Source organism: Pimephales promelas, chromosome 23, assembly GCF_988280905.1.
Source record: "Pimephales promelas chromosome 23, fPimPro1.hap1.1, whole genome shotgun sequence".
NCBI classification, from domain to species: domain Eukaryota; kingdom Metazoa; phylum Chordata; class Actinopteri; order Cypriniformes; family Leuciscidae; genus Pimephales; species Pimephales promelas.
The window spans coordinates 28805001-28826393 of NC_142791.1; the positions used below are offsets into that span (position 1 = coordinate 28805001).

At 36.5% G+C, this 21393-nt stretch overlaps 2 protein-coding genes across 5 annotated transcripts in view; both read left to right on the forward strand.

The window, feature by feature from the left end:
- Positions 1 to 18490, forward strand: part of glis3 (GLIS family zinc finger 3) — a 33451-nt gene extending 14961 nt beyond the window's left edge. For all 3 annotated transcript variants that reach the window (XM_039670347.2, XM_089126465.1, XM_089126466.1), the window contains exons 6-12: positions 4312 to 4473; positions 4795 to 4905; positions 8236 to 8341; positions 9278 to 9344; positions 13826 to 13938; positions 16059 to 16223; positions 17449 to 18490. In XM_039670347.2, the coding sequence (XP_039526281.2) occupies positions 4312 to 4473; positions 4795 to 4905; positions 8236 to 8341; positions 9278 to 9344; positions 13826 to 13938; positions 16059 to 16223; positions 17449 to 17558 (834 nt within the window). In that variant the 3' untranslated portion in view covers positions 17559 to 18490. The remainder of the gene's footprint in view (positions 1 to 4311; positions 4474 to 4794; positions 4906 to 8235; positions 8342 to 9277; positions 9345 to 13825; positions 13939 to 16058; positions 16224 to 17448) is intronic.
- A 560-nt stretch (positions 18491 to 19050) lies between these two features.
- rfx3 (regulatory factor X, 3 (influences HLA class II expression)) overlaps positions 19051 to 21393 on the forward strand; it is a 44117-nt gene continuing 41774 nt past the window's right edge. The window contains exon 1 of one of the 2 annotated variants that reach the window (XM_039670343.2): positions 19051 to 19225. The gene's annotated coding sequence lies outside the window, so the exon portion shown is untranslated. The remainder of the gene's footprint in view (positions 19226 to 21393) is intronic. The other variant, XM_039670341.2, reaches the window with a different exon arrangement.

Sequence of the window (21393 nt, forward strand, 5' to 3'; positions counted from 1 at the left end):
CTCGCTCTCTCCCGACGGCCGAGCTTTATTAAATAAAGTCCCTGTGAAAGGTCCTGGAGTGCACAGACGGCTCTCCCAGCTGGCCTGGTCTGAATGCTCATGGATCTGCTGTTTTCTGAGGCTGGTGTCTGTGAGCCAGAGGACCGGTGGGATAGCTGAGCTGGAGTTGAGCTCTTTCAGGATCCGCTGGAAATTAGGCGGCTGTAGTTATTACCGTTGAAGCTTAATGGCTTCTGGTTGGAGATAAACGGCCCCGGGTCAGTCTTCTGCGGCCTGTAGGAACGAGGATCTGACTAGATAAGACTAGGATGGACAAGTCTAGACTTTATTTCTCTTTCAATGTGGGATTTTTTTCACTTGCAAGTGGAATATACATGTACCGGATGTGGGCCGGATCTGGGCCGACACCGTCTGGGTTAGTAAATAAAAACATGCTTGATTTGAGGAATCTTCCAATTGCTGTGGGATACACTGACGTTTGTTTCTGTGCTGGTGATTAACGCCACTAATTAATCATCCCTCCCTCGGGTCATTTTGACCCAAAACTATATTTTTGAGTGTTCATCAGAGAGGTCCAAGACTAGGATTATTGTCACACTTGAACCACCAAATTACAACAACAGCAACAACAACAAAACAATTGAATGGATTCGAGGAGTTTTACTTCTGTTTACTTCTCTCGGGTCAATCTGACCCCCTTTAGGAATGCTTCAGTACACATCGAAAAACCTAAAAATGCTCAAAATTCAAACTAAAAGTTTACCAAAATAAATCTTTTACAATGTCTACATGTGTATCTGAATGCATAGTGAAGAGAAACTGACTTTAGGACCCAGAGAAACAGCTCGTTTGCTCCATATAGCGCTGAAAGGCCATCTAGAGTTATGAAATATCATGTTGTATTAATTATTTTCCACAAGAGGTCGACAAAGACTCTCAATGTAAGATATTTAGAGGAGCTATTTTGAATTTAATTTGACAGAATGTGAGGAATGTGCTATTTATTTAATATTTATTGATCAAATCTATTAATTTAAAGGTAAATAAAAAAATGACATTAAAAATAGAAAAATATTATCAAAATGAAAGACAGTAAGCTTTCTGGACTATAATTTTTAAAAATAATTTTATGAGTCAAGTCATTTTTAAGTGCAGTGCCTATCATTCAGGATTGTTTGTAAATGAAAATTAAAAATTATAACACTGTAAACCCTAACGGTCAAAATAATTAATTGTTTGGACTAAGACAAACTTAAATTTAACGAATTAGTTCAGTCAAATTAATTTTTATGAGTATGTAGCACTTTCTTTTTCTTTCAAGTTCACAGAACTGATAAATTATAAGTAAACTGAACTGTTTCATTGTTTTGAGTTTTATGAAATTATTTATTTTAATTTAGACGAACTTAAGTTTAACTGAAATGGCTGGGATACTATTTCCCAGCATGCTTTGCCGATGGCACTCGAAAGAGAGTGTAAATGCTAAAATTAAGTGCAATATAATGTTTTTTTTTTTGTGTAAGATTAATGTGTGAGATTTAGTAGTGATTAATGTTTTGTTATGCTAATTTAGAAGAATATAGTTACCATCATGGTGACAAGTGGTGCATTCAGCTTGATTTGAGAGCAAATCACCCCTTTATATTATTACGCTCAAGTGCTTCTGTGCTTGTAAGTGCTTATAAAATACCGTTTCTAATAAGTTAGCATTTACTATGTCAGCAGATTAGCTTTTAAAGCTAACTAAATTTATACTATTAAAAGTGATTTGAGTTCTGCCAACTTATTCAGGTTTACAGTGTACTTCATAGATTTAAGTTGTAGTAAATAACTAAAAAACTAACAACTAACTAAAAAACTATTAACTTTAACTAACAACTAACTAAAAAACTATTAACTTTATGTACCCAAGTTATCTTAACAATAAGCTATTGAGTTACTTGGAAACAAATCAAATATTTTTTTATGCTTACATTTTTTGAGTTAATAAACTCAAACGGTTTGAGTTGAACTAACTCATCAGGTTTTACAGTGAAGTTGGGAACAGAAAGGATTTCGCAAAAGTGTCAGTCCACACACGTGAAGAAACGCCACAACGACTGACTTTAGAAACGATCAAAAGAAGAGACGGATCACAAGCACAGGTCTTTCTGTTCTCACTGAACACACCTAGAGTATTTAGAGTCAATTACAGACCCTCGCAAAGATCAACTGCAGCTTCGTGATTACACATCGCCTACACACAACACGGCTATTGTATTCATATCTGCTGCTAAACCAACTAAAATAAGCACTTCATTATAAAGCAATCAGAACACGCTGACAGCAACACTATTAACGTCCACCTTCATTAGGCTCCTGCGGTAGAAGATGAGCTCAGAGCTGGAGAAGGCGTTTTCTGATGGTAATTATTTATTTCTAAAGCATATTTCTGAATGAGGTCATTGCATTTGTTCACGCGTCCGTGATTCGCTGGCATTCCTGTCCGCACATCCGAAAGGACAAAGATCAGGAATGTCACATTCTTGCAAGATGAAGCAAATAATCATGATGTCATTTAATTAGTTAAGCTTCTGATGAACCGTTCGACACGCTCCTCAAAACTAGAACTAATTGTGAAACTACTAAACTGACGCTTTATTAAATGTGACGCTTTATACTGAGACGAAGTAGATGCTAACGTCGGCTATTACAGTACTGCTTATTTAACAATGCAGACACTCCAAAAAATGCCTTTCTTACTTAGTACTGTATTTTTGTCTTGTTTCCAGTCCAAATATCTATAAATTCTTCCATCAAGAGGAGTAAAATGCCTTGAGATATTAAGTCTTGTTTTATTATTGATTTACTTGAGCAACGGATTCAAGACGATCTGGCAATGGGTCAGAACAATAATATTGTTTCTGTCTGAATTAAGATTATATCTCTTATCCCACTGGCAGATCATTTTGCTTGTTTTACAATAACTCACTTTATTTTGATTTATCACCCCAGAAAACAAGACTTCATATCTCACGGCATTTTACTCCTCTGGTAAATGCATCTTGATGTAAGAATTTGTGGATATTTGGACTGGAAACTTATTTTTTGCAGTAATAATAATTGAATGGCTGAATTTTCAGCATCATTGTTTTATTGACTTTTATTCATTTAACCCTTGTGCTGCATTAGATTTTTAACACCGTTGAGTGCATTAAGGACCAAAAATGGCCACATATTAAACATTGCCTAAAATATTATATATTATTATTATTTTCCACTTTTACCAAGTTAAATCTTTTAACCAGCATCAGTCCTCATCATAACTACCAAAAATGTATTCAATTTCAGGATTTTAACCCTTTAATTGCCAGTTTTGTTTGCGAAACCATCGATTTGTATAAGAGGAAAAAACACAAAAATTCAATTATTTTCAATAAACTAAATGCAAAGAGAAAACTTAAGATTTGGATTATCACAGTCCCACTTTGCAAAAAATCCCACTTAGCGCGTTAGAGACCAAAAATGGCCACCTATTAAACATTGCCTATTGCCTAAAATAAGGTGCATTTCCACCCATAGGGAATAAATATGTAGTGACGTCATCTGGTGGAATACACTATATAATGCAAATATAATGCTTTTGCTTCAAAATGAAAGGATGTTTGTGCAAAAATCATGTTTCATGTATTACTGACAGCCTCAGATTTAAACAACGTTTTAATGGGTTTCAATGGGCCATTTTTGGTCTTTATGGTGCTGAGTGTTACTATTTGATCTACACAGTGTGTGTTATACATATTTTGCAAAATGGGATCACATTTTTTACATGTATCCAAAAAGTCACAATTTTGCCAAATTTCATCCCATTTGCATTAAAACAGCCAAAATGGTCAAAGAAATTAAACTGCAAAAGACCAAAAATGTCCCTAATGCAGCATAAGGGTTAAAGTGACAGTAAAGACATTTATAATGTTACAAAATATTATATTTCAAATAAATGTTCTGTTCTTTTGATGACGATGAAGCCAAATGCTCATGATAAACCGTTCTTGAAAACTACAACTAACTGAAACCCTGAAGCCTTATCAAGTTTATATTTAATGCAGCCGTCGCCTGTTATTGTTCCTACACTCGTAATAATACACGCACAGGGAATAGTGTGGTCGGCTTCATCTAACAGATGGCACAAAATAATACAATTAGAGAACTAATGAAAATAATGAGAGACACACAGACGGGTCAGATGAGCAGCGAAACACTGCCCCCTCCTGGTGGAGTGTGGTGTAGTGCAGCGGTGTTCCTGTGACCCTGTGGTTGACCTCTGTGCAGTTCGAGGGCTGTCAGAAGGCCTTCTCCCGCCTGGAGAACCTGAAGATCCACCTGAGGAGCCACACGGGAGAGAAGCCCTACGTGTGTCCGCAGCCCGGCTGTCTGAAGGCCTTCAGCAACTCCAGCGACCGCGCCAAACACCAGCGCACACACACCGACACGGTGAGCACACACGCTCGGGTCAGCTTAATGTGTGTGTGTGATGGGCAGGTTTAGTTGTAGGGTTAGGGTTAGTGTGTGTGTGAGAGAGAGTGATGGACAGGTTTAGCTGTAGGGGTAGGGTTAGTATGCGTGTGTGTGTGATGGGCAGGTTTAGGGGAAAGGGTAGGGTTAGTGTGTGTGTGTGTGTGTAATGGGTCGGGTTAGTGTAAGGGGATAGAAAATACAGTTTGTCCATTATAAAAAACATTACGCCTATGGAATGTCCTCACAATTACAGCAAAACAAACCTATGTGTGTGTGTGTGTGTGTGTGTGTGTGTAGAAGCCCTATGCGTGTCAGATCCAGGGTTGCGGCAAACGCTACACAGACCCCAGCTCTCTGAGAAAACACATCAAATCTCACTCATTGAAGGAGCAACAGGCCAGAAAAAAGGTACAAGCATCGCAAAAGCACGTTTTGTACTTTTTGGTGTTTTCAAGTCTTTCTATGTAAACAAAGGCAATTGAAGAAAGCATATAGATTTGGAAAGCGAGTAAATACAGGTGAAACTCGAAAAATTAGAATATGATGCAAAAGTTCATTTATTTCAGTAATCCAACTTAAAAGGTGAAACTAATATATTATATAGAATCATTACATGCAAAGTGAGATATTTCAAGCCTTTATTTGTTATAATTGTGATGATTATGGATTACAGATATGAAAACCCCAAATTCAAAATTAGAATCTTGTGAAAAGGTTTTCATTTCTGTGAGCCATAAACATCACAATTATAACAAATAAAGGCTTGAAATATCTCACTTTGCATGTAATGAGTCTATATAATATATTAGTTTCACCTTTTAAGTTGAATTACTGAAATAAATGAACGAGTTTTAGAGTTTCACCTGAGCAGAATCTGCATCTCTGGGTGAATTATCCAGTTTATCCGCTCAGAAGAGGATTGTACAACATGCAACCATTGTCGTCTAATGTACGAACACTGTGTGTTTGAGACAAAACGTGTGAGATTTGTCAAGAAGGGCGTTGATAACGAAGTCTCTAAACTTGTAACTTGTTAGCAGGCTTGTGTAGGAGCCGTTCATTATCACAGAGCAACCAAATAAAGGTCACGTCACCATAGATACGGACTCCTCAGGTACACGGTTTCTGAGAGAGCGAAAATAGAAGAATAGAAAACACTCGTCCACCTGCGTGTACAGGATCTGTCCTGCCTGTGTACATCAGCTCTGTCTCACTTTAGGAATATATTATCAGAGACACTAAATATAATCACGATGCCCTGCAGGTCCAGAGCTCCAAACGCAGGGATATTTTAAGCTGTGATATTAAACCATATGCTTATGATTAATTACTGTACATTCAGCTCAATTAGGCAAACGATTATGTGCCAATTATCCAGGCCTTTATCTATCGATGTGCTTTAATAAGATGTGGAAAGTAAATGCAGTCAATTAAATCGCTGTGAAATCAAAATAATTTACTTTCTTGGTCTTATTGTGAACGTTGTTCCAAAATGTTATTCGAAGTGCACAGTATTTCAGATGTTTTTATTCGAAGTGCACATTATTCCATATGTTGATCTACAATAATTTTGAATAATGTGCACTTTTAATAACATCTAGAATAACATTTGAATAACATCCGGTACGACGTGCATTTCGCATAACATCTGGAATAATGTCTACTTCGCATAACATCTGGAATAACGTGCACTTTTAATAACATCTGGAATAACGTTTGAATAACATCTGGTACGACGTGCATTTAGCATAACAACATCTGGAAAAACGTGCACTTTTAATAACATCTGGAAAAACGTGCACTTTTAATAACATCTGGAATAACGTGCACTTCGCATAACATCTGGAATAACGTGCACTTTTAATAACATCTGGAATAACGTGCACTTTTAATAACATCTGCAAAAAATGTGCACTTCGCATAACATCTGGAATAACGTGCACTTTTAATAACATCTGGGAAAACGTGCACTTTTAATAACATCTGGAATAACATTTGAATAACATCTGGTACGACGTGCATTTAGCATAACAACATCTGGAAAAACTTGCACTTTTAATAACATCTGGAATAACGTGCACTTTTAATAACATCTGGAATAACGTGCACTTCGCATAACATCTGGAATAACGTGCACTTTTAATAACATCTGGGAAAACGTGCACTTTTAATAACATCTGGAATAACGTGCACTTTTAATAACATCTGGAATAACGTGCACTTCGCATAACATCTGGAATAACGTGCACTTTTAATAACATCTGGAAAAACGTGCACTTTTAATAACATCTGGAATGACGTTTGAATAACATCCGGTACAACTTGCATTTCGCATAACAACATCTGGAATAACGTGCACTTTTCATAACATCTGGAGAAAATGTGCACTTCGCATAACACTATTTCAAATGACGTGCACTTTTAATAACAACATCTGGAAAACTGAATAACATCCGGTACAACGTGCCTTTCGCATAACAACATCTGGAATAACGTGCACTTCGGATTACAACCGAGTTACATCATATGTTACATCATCATAACATTCCGGAAGTTGTAATGCGAAGTGCACATTATTCCAGATGTTGCTATGCGAAAGCCACGTCACACCAGATATTATTCAAACGTTATTCCAGATGTTGCTATGCAAAGTAGGGATGCAAATTATCGATTAATTCATTAATCATTAGTTGATCAACCTCATCGATCGATTAACAATTTACTGATAAGCGCCTATGTAAATTTCTCACGGTATCAATTTAGCATAAAAAGCTAAATATTGCTTATACTGAATAAAAATCCATGTTATATCGCTCAATTGATGTTTTATTGTAACAGTTGGGATACGTCACAGAATAATGACATTTATGTAGTTTAACAAAATAAATTATGCACAGAAAATTTAAATGCATAAAAAATAATTGTGCACTGGCTCACCTGTTGCATGTGAAATAAAAATCTATATGGGTAGGCTTATCTTACCTACACTATATTTAGCCTACATAAAATAATCTATCTGGTAAACTACTTGTATAAAAAACTTGAAACATTAGCAGCAGCAGCACTTATAACAAAAGACTGAGGGGGAAGTCAAATGTACAACTCGTAACGAGTGGAAATAAGGTGTGGCCCCTTTAAGAGCTGCGCGCTCCCTGTTGAACTGAAATGTATGTGCCGTGAGCCTCCAACACCCCTGCGAAGTGAACACACCACGTATGAAAGTGTGACAGACAGCTAGACTAGTTTCCTGGGAAAAAATAACAAACCGGGAGATAGGGCTAAAAAACGGGAGAAACCCGGGTGTTGACAGATATGAGCTAACTTATTGTTCGAATAGCGCTGGATTTTCCAGGTTAGCACACCGTATAGCTGGTGGTCAATATCGATGCACTCCACTCCGTTTTGACAGCCTCATGTTTTTTTTGTTTTTGCTGATGTTTCGCGTGAGAACATCGAGTCATGTTCGCAATATTCAATTAGGCGACAATTAATTTAATCGAGTAAATTCTTGTCGCCAATTAATGGATAATCGATGAACAAAGTGCACAGTATTCCAGATCCTATTCTTCATAATCTGTCCTCAAAAGCATCACTTTCTCCACCTCTGAAATGCCTTTCCCCCTCCTGTAAAATAGCTCTTTACACTGTTTTAGCCGCCACTTCTCCCAGTCCAGCCAGTGTCTCATGGACAGAAGTGTAAAAGTGTGTGTGTGTGTGTGTGTATTTGGTGTGATGCAGCTGAGACGCAGTCAGGACGGGCTGGCCGAGTGTTTGACCGTTCAGCCGCTGCACCACAGCCGCTCGCCACTGGACCTGATTGAGACCAAGGATGATCCCTACACCGGTATGATGTGTTCAAGTGTCTGTATTACTGAGGCCCTTACTAAACCTACACACATACAAACATTTTTGATGCTTGAAATGAAATAACATTAAAAATAGAAAGCATATTATTTCAGCTTGTTGCTAAGGCAACATTTGTCATTTTCATTTAGTTTAACTTGATGTATAACTAAAATGAAACAAAATCTAGATATGCATAGACAACTACAACTTTAACTAAAATTTCGAATGAAATATATAAAAATAAAAAATAAATATCTAAAATATTAATAGTATCTCAATGATACTAAAACAACTGCTAGAGATGCAATTTTTGTTGCATATTGCATATTTCTTCATTATTTTTATTACTTTTTTGGTAAGCCCTTATGGCTAATACATTATAAAGGTTATTTTTTATGTACATTATATCTTTTCATAATTAATAATAACTAAAGTTAAAATGCAATATAAAATGTGCAGATTTTTGTGTTTCAATGCATTACATTTTCTAAAGGCGAGTTCAGTGAATAGATAATATACTGTTGTTACAATTATCCATAAGATCATACAATGCATTAGAAATGTGTTTTTTGCATGCAATATAAAGAACAAAAACAAGAATAAAACGAAACAAACCTCTCTCGTTACCAGAGGTTTATATATAAATATATATATCTGTATTCAAAACAACCTCTATTTTTAGTCTTGTTAGCGCTTCACCAACTCCAGTGTTTACTTATTCCTTATAATAAATGTTTTCCATTGACTTGTGTGTTACAATATCTTACATTTCTCTCTAGCACATGTTTATACAGAAGAAGTTAAATCAGCACATTGTATAAAAAGCTTTCAGAATCATTTTGATATTTAATTCCAGTGATGGCTAATGTCTACGAATCTTGTTTTGCTGAAAAGTAACGATAATTTCCTGTTTTGTGTTCTGTTGATGTGCAAGTGTTCACCGTAAACCAGCCCGGCCCAACACACACCCGTCCACTGCCTCCTTTACCCGGGAACACCAGGTGCGAGAACTACACCAGTCTCCCATCAACCACATCAGATGTTTCCACATTTAACTTCTGTCACGTGACATAACTCGAGACGAGCCGAATATTGAACATTTCATCTCAAAAACACGCTTTGAAATCGCTGGTGTTTCTGACGTCACAAACCACCTTGTAACCAATCAGATCAACGTGTGATCGACAACCAGTGGATTTCCCGCACTCAGGACCAGTGGAGTGAGTGAGTGGAGGCGGGGCTCATTTGCATATTCATAGAACTGCGCATACTAAATGAGGCGAGGGTGTCAAGTTACATTCAAGATACTTTAATGCATTAAGACCACTGTTGGGTAAGTTACTCTAAAAAAGTAATCAATTACTAGTTACTAATTACCTCTTCAACAGTGTAATTAGATTACTGTACTAATTACTCTCTCTTAAAAGTATTTAATTAATTTTAATTACTAATTACTTTCAAAATCCCATATCAATCTCAACCTGCTGAATAATTAATTCTTTCAAATAAATACAATAAAATTGCATGAATTATCCTTAAACTGACCAAGGTGGAGAAGGTTACATTATAAAAAAACACTTTTTAGCATCAGACAATACATTTTGATGTTAAACCCACTATTGTTTTATGTCTGATTTCATGATATTTGACACTTTTTTCATACATATTTTACAATAATTCATACGAGTGCGGTCGTAATATTTAGACTCCTCATAAAATGCATGCGAATCGCTGTGAGATCAGATTGATCTATACACAGTATTTACCTCAATTACATCAGAAGTAACTGTAATTAAATTACAGATAAATTAAGAGTAATCCCTTACTTTACATTTTCAAGGGAAAAGTAATTAAATTACAGTAACTAATTACTTAGTAATGGGTTACACCCAACACTGATTAAGACTTTGTGAGTTTTAAGGAATAAAATGATTGACTACAGAGAAACTAAAGTTTTCTCTATGTTAATAAATCAAGTGATATTTGAGTTCTTCTCCCACAATCCCTGTGGTAAACAAACGAGGCTATGAGAAAGCCTCTTTCCTCCCTGCTGGGTTTAAAATGGCGAGCAAGTTAACTTGACATCTGAAAGAAATGAAAAAGGAGAAAAGAGATTTTGTTCATGCATCTACGACTGGAGAAAATGAAGGTACACTTGTATTCACTCAGAGATCAGAGCGGTGAAAGTGAATCTGGCATCACTTCTATACGCCAGTGTCTGCGACGCTCCTTTCAGGCCTGACGAGTCGAGTCTAATAATGCCGTATGTTTTTTTCCTATCACTATGTTTTTGGTGGAAGCTCAATCGAGTAACTGAATCTCTGTCTAGTTTACATTCATTTCAAGTTTGGCTTGGCGCAGTGACGATTCAGAAGCTCCAGCGCTTTTATTCGCTCTTGATCTGCGATAAATGCGTGGCTGGTTGTCATGGCTTTATGGCTGAGAGCTCATAGTTGCAATAATCTGACTCTAATAAAGCAGGCTTTTCTTCGGGGAAAGGCTCACTGCGCTTTTGTGTGTTTTACACGTCTACTGTGGCAAAAGAGGAGTTTGTGTGTGGACGGCACGCATTGCATTTCAAAAGCTCCTGGACGCAGACGCACATCGTCCGAGCAATGATCCAGGCGAGACAATCGTCTGACCTGCTCTGCCTCGTTGGTCTCGAGGGCCCGTGTTAGACGACGCTGTCGAGCACCAGGAGCTCAGAGAATTACACAATGCACTGGGATTGGCGTAATTACCTCACTTTGGGCTAAATCAGATGTGAAACACCTCTGATCTCTGTTTTCCCAGATTTCACTGCAGTGCTTCAAAAACACCTTTAAAGTCGCCCTGTAGTCACATTGTATCCCTTAAAACTCCTCCAAAATGACATATTTAAACATTTTTTCCTTAAAAAAGTCTTCAAATATCTTTAAAATATCTTGAATGTAAATATCTTAAAATATCTTTTTTAAAAGCGACAAATCTAGCAATATATTAATATAATAACTAATATAATAAGTGATATATATATGAAGAGTTCAGATGCAAAAGCCTCTAAATGCCATTTGAAATTTTCTTCTTGAATGATGATTTTTAGCAAACTTGTATATTTAAGTTCAGTAATTTCACTTAAATAACAATTCATTGCCTTTTAAGTGAAATCACTGAACTTAAATATACAAGTTTGATAAAAAAAATCATCATTCAAGAAGAAAATTTCAAATGGCATTTAGAGGCTTTTGCATCTGAACTCTTCATATATTTTATATATATATATATATATATATATATATATATATATATATTATTTGGCTATATTATATGATATGATATTAAAATACACTATCTATGAAAACACATTTTGCTAAAAACTAAAATTCCAGCACCAAAGTCTCCAACCAGCAGAAATTTGGCAGACTTGGTACAAAACTGTCGGTTTATTGAAGACTGGTTTTTCATACGATGTATCAGTGCCATGACCAAACTTGCAAAAATCATGATCAACTAGAGATAACTTAAACATTAACGTACTAAACCTAATCCTAACCATAACTCTATAGTGAGATCATCTAGTTTATTCATTTTACTTTGTACTTATGTCACCATAAAATAAAGGGTAGCCTAATATCATAACAGTAGGGTCAGTGCGTTTGTTAAACATGCTTTGAAATTGTATCCCTTAAAACTCATCTTCGATCATCAAAATGACATTTACTCATTTATTCCTTAAAAAACAAATTCTTCATGCTTTAAAATATATTGAATGTAACTCGACACCCTCGCCTTATTTAGTATGCGCGGTTCTATGAATATGCAAATGAGCCCCGCCTCCACTCACTCACTCAGAGATCCACTGGTTGTCGATCACACGTTGATCTAATTGGTTACAAGGTGGTTTGTGACATCAGAAACACCAGCGATTTCAAAGCAACTGTCTTTTAATTAGGCTTTTAATCAATTTCTTAAAACTTGTCTTTGTTTCCAAACATATTTCTGTTATTTTATTTTAAAGGGGTCATATGATGCTTTTTAATGATTGCTTTTTGTGTGTAATAATAATAAAAATAAGAATCCAGCTGTACACACCTGAATAAATTAGAATTTAAATATATAAATATACATTTAAGGCGAGACACCCCAGGTGAATAGGAAAAAAAACAACTAATAGATATCAGCATGAAATTTCCCCAGTTGATTACTGACATTAAGACAAATATATTTTGTATTACAAGTTTTTAGAATATTTATGTTTAAATATGCAAATTAGCTATTATCTAATTAACTATGCACTAATTTGCATTTATTTCCAGAAGAGAAATCTGAACATTGGATAAAGCCAGATTCAAAATTCTTGTTTCATTATGTTGACATATCAGAGTCAACGGTTTTTACAGAGGGGACAAAAACCATAAAAATTTTTTATAAAAGTATAAAATGTTGTACAAATCAGAATCTGAATGATAAATGAACAAACCCATCTGTAAAAAACTTACGATTAGATAGGAATACACCTGTAAAGTTTGGTGTATGTGAGTGCTGCTGAAGTGGAGATTTCTGGCTCCGAGGATGAGAAAAAAACACTTTGAGAAAACGGCCTTTAAAGAATTGACATCAGCCAATCAGGTTTCGCTTTTAGAGTTAAATGCCTCACGATTGGTTGCTCATAAAAAAGGAAATTACCATATTTGGATCCGACAACATTGTACAGGAGAGAGCTTTCCAACGGTGTGTGACGACAACTTGTATTGAATTTCGGCGAAAACTACAGATGAACAAACTTGTGTTGTAAAATAAAGACCTAAATGTGTATTTTAGACTTTTTTTTACCACAAGTCTGACAGAAGACATATTATTGAAGACTGAATGGCCCAAAATCTCAAAATTGACCTGTGAAAAAGAAAAACATTATGGTTACACGCTGGAGGTGTTTGGCCAATCACAACGCACTGGGTCAGCTGGCCAATCAGAGCACTCTGAGCTTTTCAAGAGGCGGAGCTTTATAGAAATCAGTGCGTTTCAGACAGACTGGGGATAGAGGTGCTGCAACAATATACAGTGTGTGTTTTGTGAACATGAAAGCATGTTAACCTATTCTATTACATCTAATAATCAAAATAATGACCTTATAGCATCACATGACCCCTTTAAACCAGACACACTTCCAAATGTTTCGATAAGCATCTTTATGCATGAATGATACATACTTTATATTTTAAAAGCTACGGGGTACAGATGTTTTTGGGGCCACTGTATGTAAATAGTTCATAGAAGTGGCAACAAAATGACTTATCAGGGATTAAAGCCATGCGGATTTGCAAATATTTATGCATATGTTTGTAAAATCATCTCTCTTTGAGGTTTTGCATGACTTTTGAAAATAATACCATAACAGAATGACCTCATAAAGATGTTCATTATATGAAAAGGTTTGGAACATCCTGAGGATGAGTAAATGATTTTTGTCTTTAAAAGTGTATGTTATTGTGTCGATTCTCAGGTGTAGGGTTCCTGTGTCACAGCAAGTGTCGTCTTCATCACTGACCCAAAACACCCACAACCTGCCCAGATACTCCAACCATCCCAGACCCCCCCAGCCTGCGCTTCAGGACGGTACGTCCCGGTTCCCTTTAATAACTTTAGTTCATTTCATACATGAGAAAAACACATTTACATACTTCAATTATAATGGGTAATATTGCAATTAATTTACCTTATGTTAACATAATACTTGGACTAAACTATTGCAATTAAGCCCATGATTGTATTAATGTGGCGTACACCTATTTTAATAGCAATAAACCGACATTTAAACACCTTAAAGGTGCAGTGAGCGATTTCTGAGAAACGCTGTTGAAAGTGGATTGGATAGAGCACAAAAAGCACTTGTAGCCAATCAGCAGTAAGGGGCGTGTCCACTCATGAGGGGGAGGAGCTTGTGTTGCAGAGCATGTTTGTTAATTTGGGGGCGGAGCTCTTTGGTAGGGGCGTGTTTGTTTTGGTGATTTCAAATATCCAGTGTTTCTCAGAAAACGTACACACACACGACTTGTGTTGTTCACATAACTTCGTTAATAAATCATTCTGACGTTTTTTCCTCCACTCATAAAAATGCAATTTTAAATGTGCTTTAAAAAGATTTCCAGGTTTACTCTGCTTATTTGCAGGCCTACACAATTATAATTTGTGTTATTTAATACACATATACAAATTTATATCCAATACACATATATATTACTATTGTAATTTTTCTTTGTAAAATAAAAAATAGTCGAAATATTGTAATAATAATAATAATAATAATAACAACTAGTTTAATAAAACTTTCATTTAACGTAAACCACATGTCCCGCTAGCTTGGCGCTCTTTTTTTCTTGCCATTTTTTATCATCATAAATTAGGTATCATTCGAAAGCTTACGAACTCAAAATTCATCCTGAGAAAACAGTTTTGAAATTGGACATTGCGTTACCATGGATACCATGGACAACTTTTTTTTTTACTACTTTTTTAATCTTACTACTAATTTTCTAATCTTGACAAAACACATTGTCGGAAAGGTCTGAGTCTCAAAGTTCCATATTTGGTGACTATTTTGTAATAGAAGTGATATCTGGACAAATATATTAATTTGTTACAGGAAAATGCATGAAAATAATTCAATGGTTACATGAATGTGTGTAACCAAAGAATGTTGTTTACACCCGGTGGGTATTTTTGGTACTGCGCCTAAACAAAAACTCATAGGAACTTCATTTTTTGTCATATCAACTTCAAAATGTTGGTAAATTTTATAGTAAATTCATAGTAAAATTTTTTTATTATATAAAATGTAAAATATTTAGTACAGTACTTTTGATTTACAGTAAGTCTAAACTTTAAGCTTTCACCTGAGTCAATAATCTGTGGAGTGTCTTCTATAAAGCAAGACCAAAAATAGGTCTATATTCCAAACCATTGTTGAATTACAACCATTTAAGTTTGGATATCGCATTTTCACGTATATTCTCCAAAAGGGAGGCGACAGTTAAGCTTCATATTTGTCAAAAAGTATGTAAAGATGTTTTTGTATGTTTTCGATCCCAGCGACTCAAATTCAAAGCCCTGGCGGATCATGAGTTGCTCATGTGCAAATGAAACACGCAGCGCATATACACAGCCATATCACCATTTCCATTTTTATTTTAATTAAAGGGATACTTCAGGATTTAGCATTAAGCTTTCTATTAGTAGAAAACCTGTAGTGCATTCTGGGCCAAAAAAAGCCTAAAAATTTCTCACTCTAGAAAGCTCCAAATTCAACAATAATGTCACATTTCTTCTATTTTAAACACACATTCATCTTTCCAGAGGTGGAGTATCCCTTTAATAGTGCAGGGGTCAGATCCGTGTGGCGTCTGACACTAGATATAAGCTCATTTACACATAAGCCATATGTGCAGTAAGCAGAATGCATATTTAAGACGTGACCGTAAGCGGAGAACGAAGCGATCAGCTCTGAATGATTCACAAGTGTGTCCTTCTGCTCTTAGAGCAACAGATGGCAGATGTCCGTCAGGCCGAGGCACAAATAGATCCATCCAATGCATGTGAAAATCTCAGCGTACAGATTTTATCAAGTTTTTCAGGCTCAAATGAGGAAATATCATTCATTCTACATGCAATCTGAAGTTAAGCACATAATAGCTCAGTTTTGGATGTTGTGTGAGTGATGCTTTTTCATTACCGCTCAGGTTTCTCTGCTGACGCCCGGTCCGTGTTCTCATACACTGACTCACCGCTGGAAGACAAGCAGATTTCTTCCTTTTCCATGATGCAGATGCCCATGTTTGAGGAACATCTGGGCTCATTAGACACGTCTCAGCCCGAGCTCGACCTCGTCCACAGAACCATCACTGGTAAAAACACAAACAAATACTATAAAGCATCATGATATGCACTGCAGAAACTAACTTAGTATTTAAAGCTTACATGTTTATCTTTCTTTAGTAGTGTGTTTAAAGTCCCACTGTGGTGAGAATCCAGCGTTTAATGTTGTTTATGTGTGTGTGTTGTGTTTTTAATCTGCTTTAACACACACCGTGTGTGTGTTGATAAGTGGACAGCATTGCTCCTTTAAACTGCAGTGAACCAAAGACAGTCTCAAAAACACGCTTTGAAATCGCTGGTGTTTCTGACGCCACAAACCACCTTGTGACCAATCAGATCAACGTGTGATCGACAACCAGTGGATCAGTGAGTGGAGGCGGGGCTCATTTGCATATTCATAGAACCGCACATACTAAATGAGGCGAGGGTGTCGAGTTACATTCAAGATATTTTAAGGGATGAAGATTTTTTTCCAGGGAAAAAACGTTTAAATATGTAATTTTGGTGATCAAAGATAAGTTATAAGGGATACAGTTATTGACTACAGGGGGACTTTAATTATTTAAAAAATGTGTTTTGAAAGCACTGTTTTGACAAATGTAAATGCTGTTATATTAAGGTTACACTTTATTTTAAGGTGACGTAATTACATTGTAATAACTCTATAAGTACTGAGTAAAATGACTGACTTTAGTGTTGCCGTTTTTAAACATGAAGCTCTCTCTATATCAGTGTCCGTGTTTCTGAACTCCTGAAACGCCTTCATTGTATCTTGAGTTTCTTCCGGGAACGAACACGTCACAATATTCCTCATTATAATAATTAATGCGCAGAATAAAGGGGCGGGGCCTGGTTGAGTAAGTTAGTAGTGTGTTAAACTGGCGGTTATGGAAAGGGGCGGGACATTTCCCAAACACACTCGAAGCGCTCGACCAATCACAACACACTGATCCAGCCGACCAATCAGAGCACAGTGTGCTTTTCAGGAGGAGTGGCTTCATAGAGACAGGAAGTAAACAGAGCGTTACTGACAGACTGGAAAGAGAGGAGCCACAACAATGGAGAATATGAGGAGAATAATCAACATTCAAGCAGGAAAACCTGTTCTAGGAGAGCCTGAAACTAGAAGGGCATAATGTGGCCTCTTTAAGGGCCAAAGGCTGTTCAAGGCAAACTAGAAACCTTTTTATAAATGTCCATTAATGTACTTTCTGAATAAAAACGTTGCCTATTATCGTGTGTTTGTGAAAACAGTGTTCGACTGCCAAACCGGAGCGGAGGAGTTTCTGGGAGAACCGGAGGACAATTATCTCCACATCCCGAGATGCCCGAGCCGGATCTCATGCGTCTTTACTGAAGGATGAAGGTTTCCTCTCATCAACCCAAACATCTGACTCACACTGTTTAAAGAGTGCTCCTCGTGGACACTCAATCATGGCAGAAACTGGACATTTAAGCCAAACTCAAACTGTAAAAATGTGTTTTTATCTGTGCGTAAAACATCACTTTTCTTCATCATTTCCGAACACAGATCTGTTCTTTTATTTTAAACCAGACAAGCTTATTTTTATTGCTTAAAAAGCATGTTTCGTAACATTAAATGACAGGCTTTGATATTTTAAAAGGGTATAAATGTTTTTGTATGCCACTTGTATGTACAGTGAATAAGCAAAACTATGAATATACCCCAAACAACAAAATGCACTTACACAGATTTAAAGCCATAGCGATATGTACATATTTATGCACGTGTTTGTAAAGTGTTAAAATCTACTTTGAACATTGGGGTTTGCATAACCTTGATCATATCAATGTGTATTTTGGGGATAAAATGTTTAAATTCCTCCAGAATGGCAAAACATCATTGGTTTTACTTTATATTAATACGGCGTTGTCATGCTCTAATCTCAGCAATCTGTTGACATTAAACTGAATGATTTTCGTTACATTGTATACAAACGTTTTTGCAAGAAAAAAAAGAATCTTTGTTGTTAAGAGGTTTAATTTGAGGGTTTGACTTTATCTTTAACAAATTGAACAATCCTTGACAACAACGGTGGTCCAAATGAAAGATACAAAAATAGAATAAGTGAAACAGAAAATACATAAAACACTATTATAAAATGAAAGAAAAGTATATATTTTTTTCTTATACAACAGGGTTTCACAGCGATCAGTTCACCCTCGATGTATATGATAATAGGTGTCCACCTTTGTATGAAAATGTCCAGTTTCAGATGGAGTTGGGCAGTTGTAGCCAGGTTTCATTTTGTAAATAGATTTAAGTTTTACTCGTCACTGACTTATTTTTGGTGTGTGTGTAAAGATTTTTCATGCAAATAGTATGAGTACATGCCAAATATATCTGTCGTTCTGACTACATAAATCTTGGCGTATTCTCTCAAGCAAAAGTAAATGGTCTACATTAAATATCTGATTAATTTTATTCAGCAGAATTCATCAAAAGTGAGGCTGATTTTTTGAGTACAAGGGAAAGTGGTTTCTGGTTTGACGCACAAGCCCCGCCCTTCTTTCTCATCTCAACATCTCAACCAGACCTGCTCTCAAAAGCCCCGCCCACTCATCGTTGGGCGCCTCCTATTGGTGGTTTACACACAGCCCATGATGATACTCATTTATTTTGCGACAAATACTGGCGTTTTTATGACATTTTATTTCCTCAGTACTTTAATAAATAATAAATCAGCCGCAAATTATTTTTAAAAATAGAGGCCACAAAGAGAGGCGCACGGGGACTCCTCCCTCCCATCACAGCTGGCCCCGCCTCTTCGCCGAACGTCAGTTTCGGTTGTGCACAGAGCTTTATATATAAGCTCCGCCTCTTTCCGCAGCGTCAAGTTAGTTTACGCGGCGAGCTTTATAGCAACCGTTGCCCCGAGTTGCAGCGCCATAGTCACCGTAGTCCTGGCGACTGTAACCCACCAACAATAACAACAACAACCTCCTCCTCTCCTCTCTCCATCCTTACACCACCTTCCTCTCATCCTCATCCTCATCCACACCAGTCCAGGTGAATATTTCAATATTAACGTCTCGTTTCCAAAGTGTGTTCACTGTCTAACCGCTTGCGTGATGGTTGTGGCTTTGTGTTTGTGTGTGAATAGCGGAGTAAAATCTCCTGAGCTTGTGTTGTTTGTGGAGGTTTTACGGCTGTCGTTTTATTCGCTGACGGTTTATTCCGTTTCTATTGATGCGGCGCGTCCAGATGTTTCGCTCCTCATCTGCTTTATGTATTAAAAACCTGAGGAGCGAACGACATCTGTCGGCGTTTGAATAGTGCTCATTGAGAAATGTGTGTTTAATGATGTGGAAACGCGATGAAAACCCTGTTGAATTGAAGCGCAGCATCATTTTCTCACGATGCAGGTGTTGCTAAGCGGCTAATGTTAGCATGATGAGCCCGAATGCAGCGATTCTTTATTACACGTTCGCTTTAGGAATCGAAATCACATCTTGTGTGTATTTTCGTGCTTTTGGTCGTTTAACACGATCTTCAAGTTGCTATATTTGAGTCGTTTTGATCGCTCGGTGTTTTATCGTTAGCCTTAGACGCTCATTTGTAAGCGGAACAATGAATATTGTCTTCAGTCAGGTGTTTGTGTTTTTATTTCCCGCTGATAAATGCTAATGGAGGATTTTAGGTGTGATTCTGTGGGGTGTAATGACACATATGAAGATTATCTGTCTGTCTTCTATTGTTATAAAGCAGGAGTTACTCTTGCTAAGCTATTGGCCCTCTGTGGTCGTGTCTCAATCATGTCGTGCTCCCTACATAGGGGCCTTGATGGGCATCATCATGCACCCTAAACACAATCTTGTGGACCTGTTTTATGGCTTCATACACTAGCATCTGTGTCTATGTAGGCAGCTTGTGTTATTATCATCACACTGATTATTTGCACAGCTGTGCAACATCCACCTGTTCATTGGCAGGTTCATTTATAACAATATTAGTAGTGTTGGGTATTGACTCGGTTCTATTTCAGTTCACAAGCATGCAATTCTGATCTCGATTCGATATTGATTCATTTTTTCTCAAGCAAAAATCTCTCTACTATAAAGATGTAAACTATACAGGGAGTTAGCCTATTACTATATTATTACAGGTTAAATAACTTTGTAATGCCATCATTTTAATTACGCCAAACATTTAAATGCCATAAACTTGTTTTCATGAAGGATTTACTTAATTTGATATTTAAGGACAGGTTGAATAAAAATATAGTGAATTTATTATAGTGTTTATACTAATCAAAATGCTCCTCTCTAGAGTTATTGTTCTAGTTAACTTGGTTTATGGTCACTGAATGTCTTTTCTGAGGTAAATGTGGCGTTGCGTGACATCGTTCTCCGGCTGTTTTATTGGCGCTTTTTCGCGGTTGAAAGACTGATGGATGGATTATGAGACATGGTTGATTTCAGGAAGTGGTTCTGTATCGTTCATCAATCCTTGATGTTTATTTGCTGCTGTAACTAGTAGTAAAGAGGAGGAGTTGATCGTTCTGTCACACACACACACACACTTACTGATGAAACAGACAGGATTTGAAAGATGAGAATGTTTCATATTAAAACTATCAAAGCTTAATGTGATTATTGGATGGCAGGTTCAACCTTGGGATTTAAGAATCAATGTGGGATTATCAAAACGAGTATTGAGAAATCATAATTTTGAACTCAGCCCTTCATATTAGTGTTTACCGTCACTTATTGGATTTTTGCTGGTTCATATTTAAGATTCAAGATTTTTTGTGCTTCTTAATATATTGCCGAAGTATATGTTTATATGTGACCCTGGACCAAAAAACAAGTCACAAGGGTATATAAAAAAGAGAGATTCATACATAATCTGAAAGCTGAATAAATAAGCTTTCAATTGATGTATGGATTGTTAGGATAGGACAATATTTGGCCGAGATCATGCAAATATTAGGAGATCTGGAGTGTGAGGGTGCAAAAATATCTGAAACATTGAGAAAATCGCCTTTAAAGTTGTGCATTTATGTTCACGATTATGCAGCATTCACTCACAAAAATATTCACCAATTATCTTCATTGAACATGATCTCTACTTAATATCCTAATGATTTTTGGCATATAAAGGAAAATCGATAATTTGATCCATAAAATACTGTCGGCTATCGCCACAAGTATACCCGTGCGATTCGTGACGGTTTT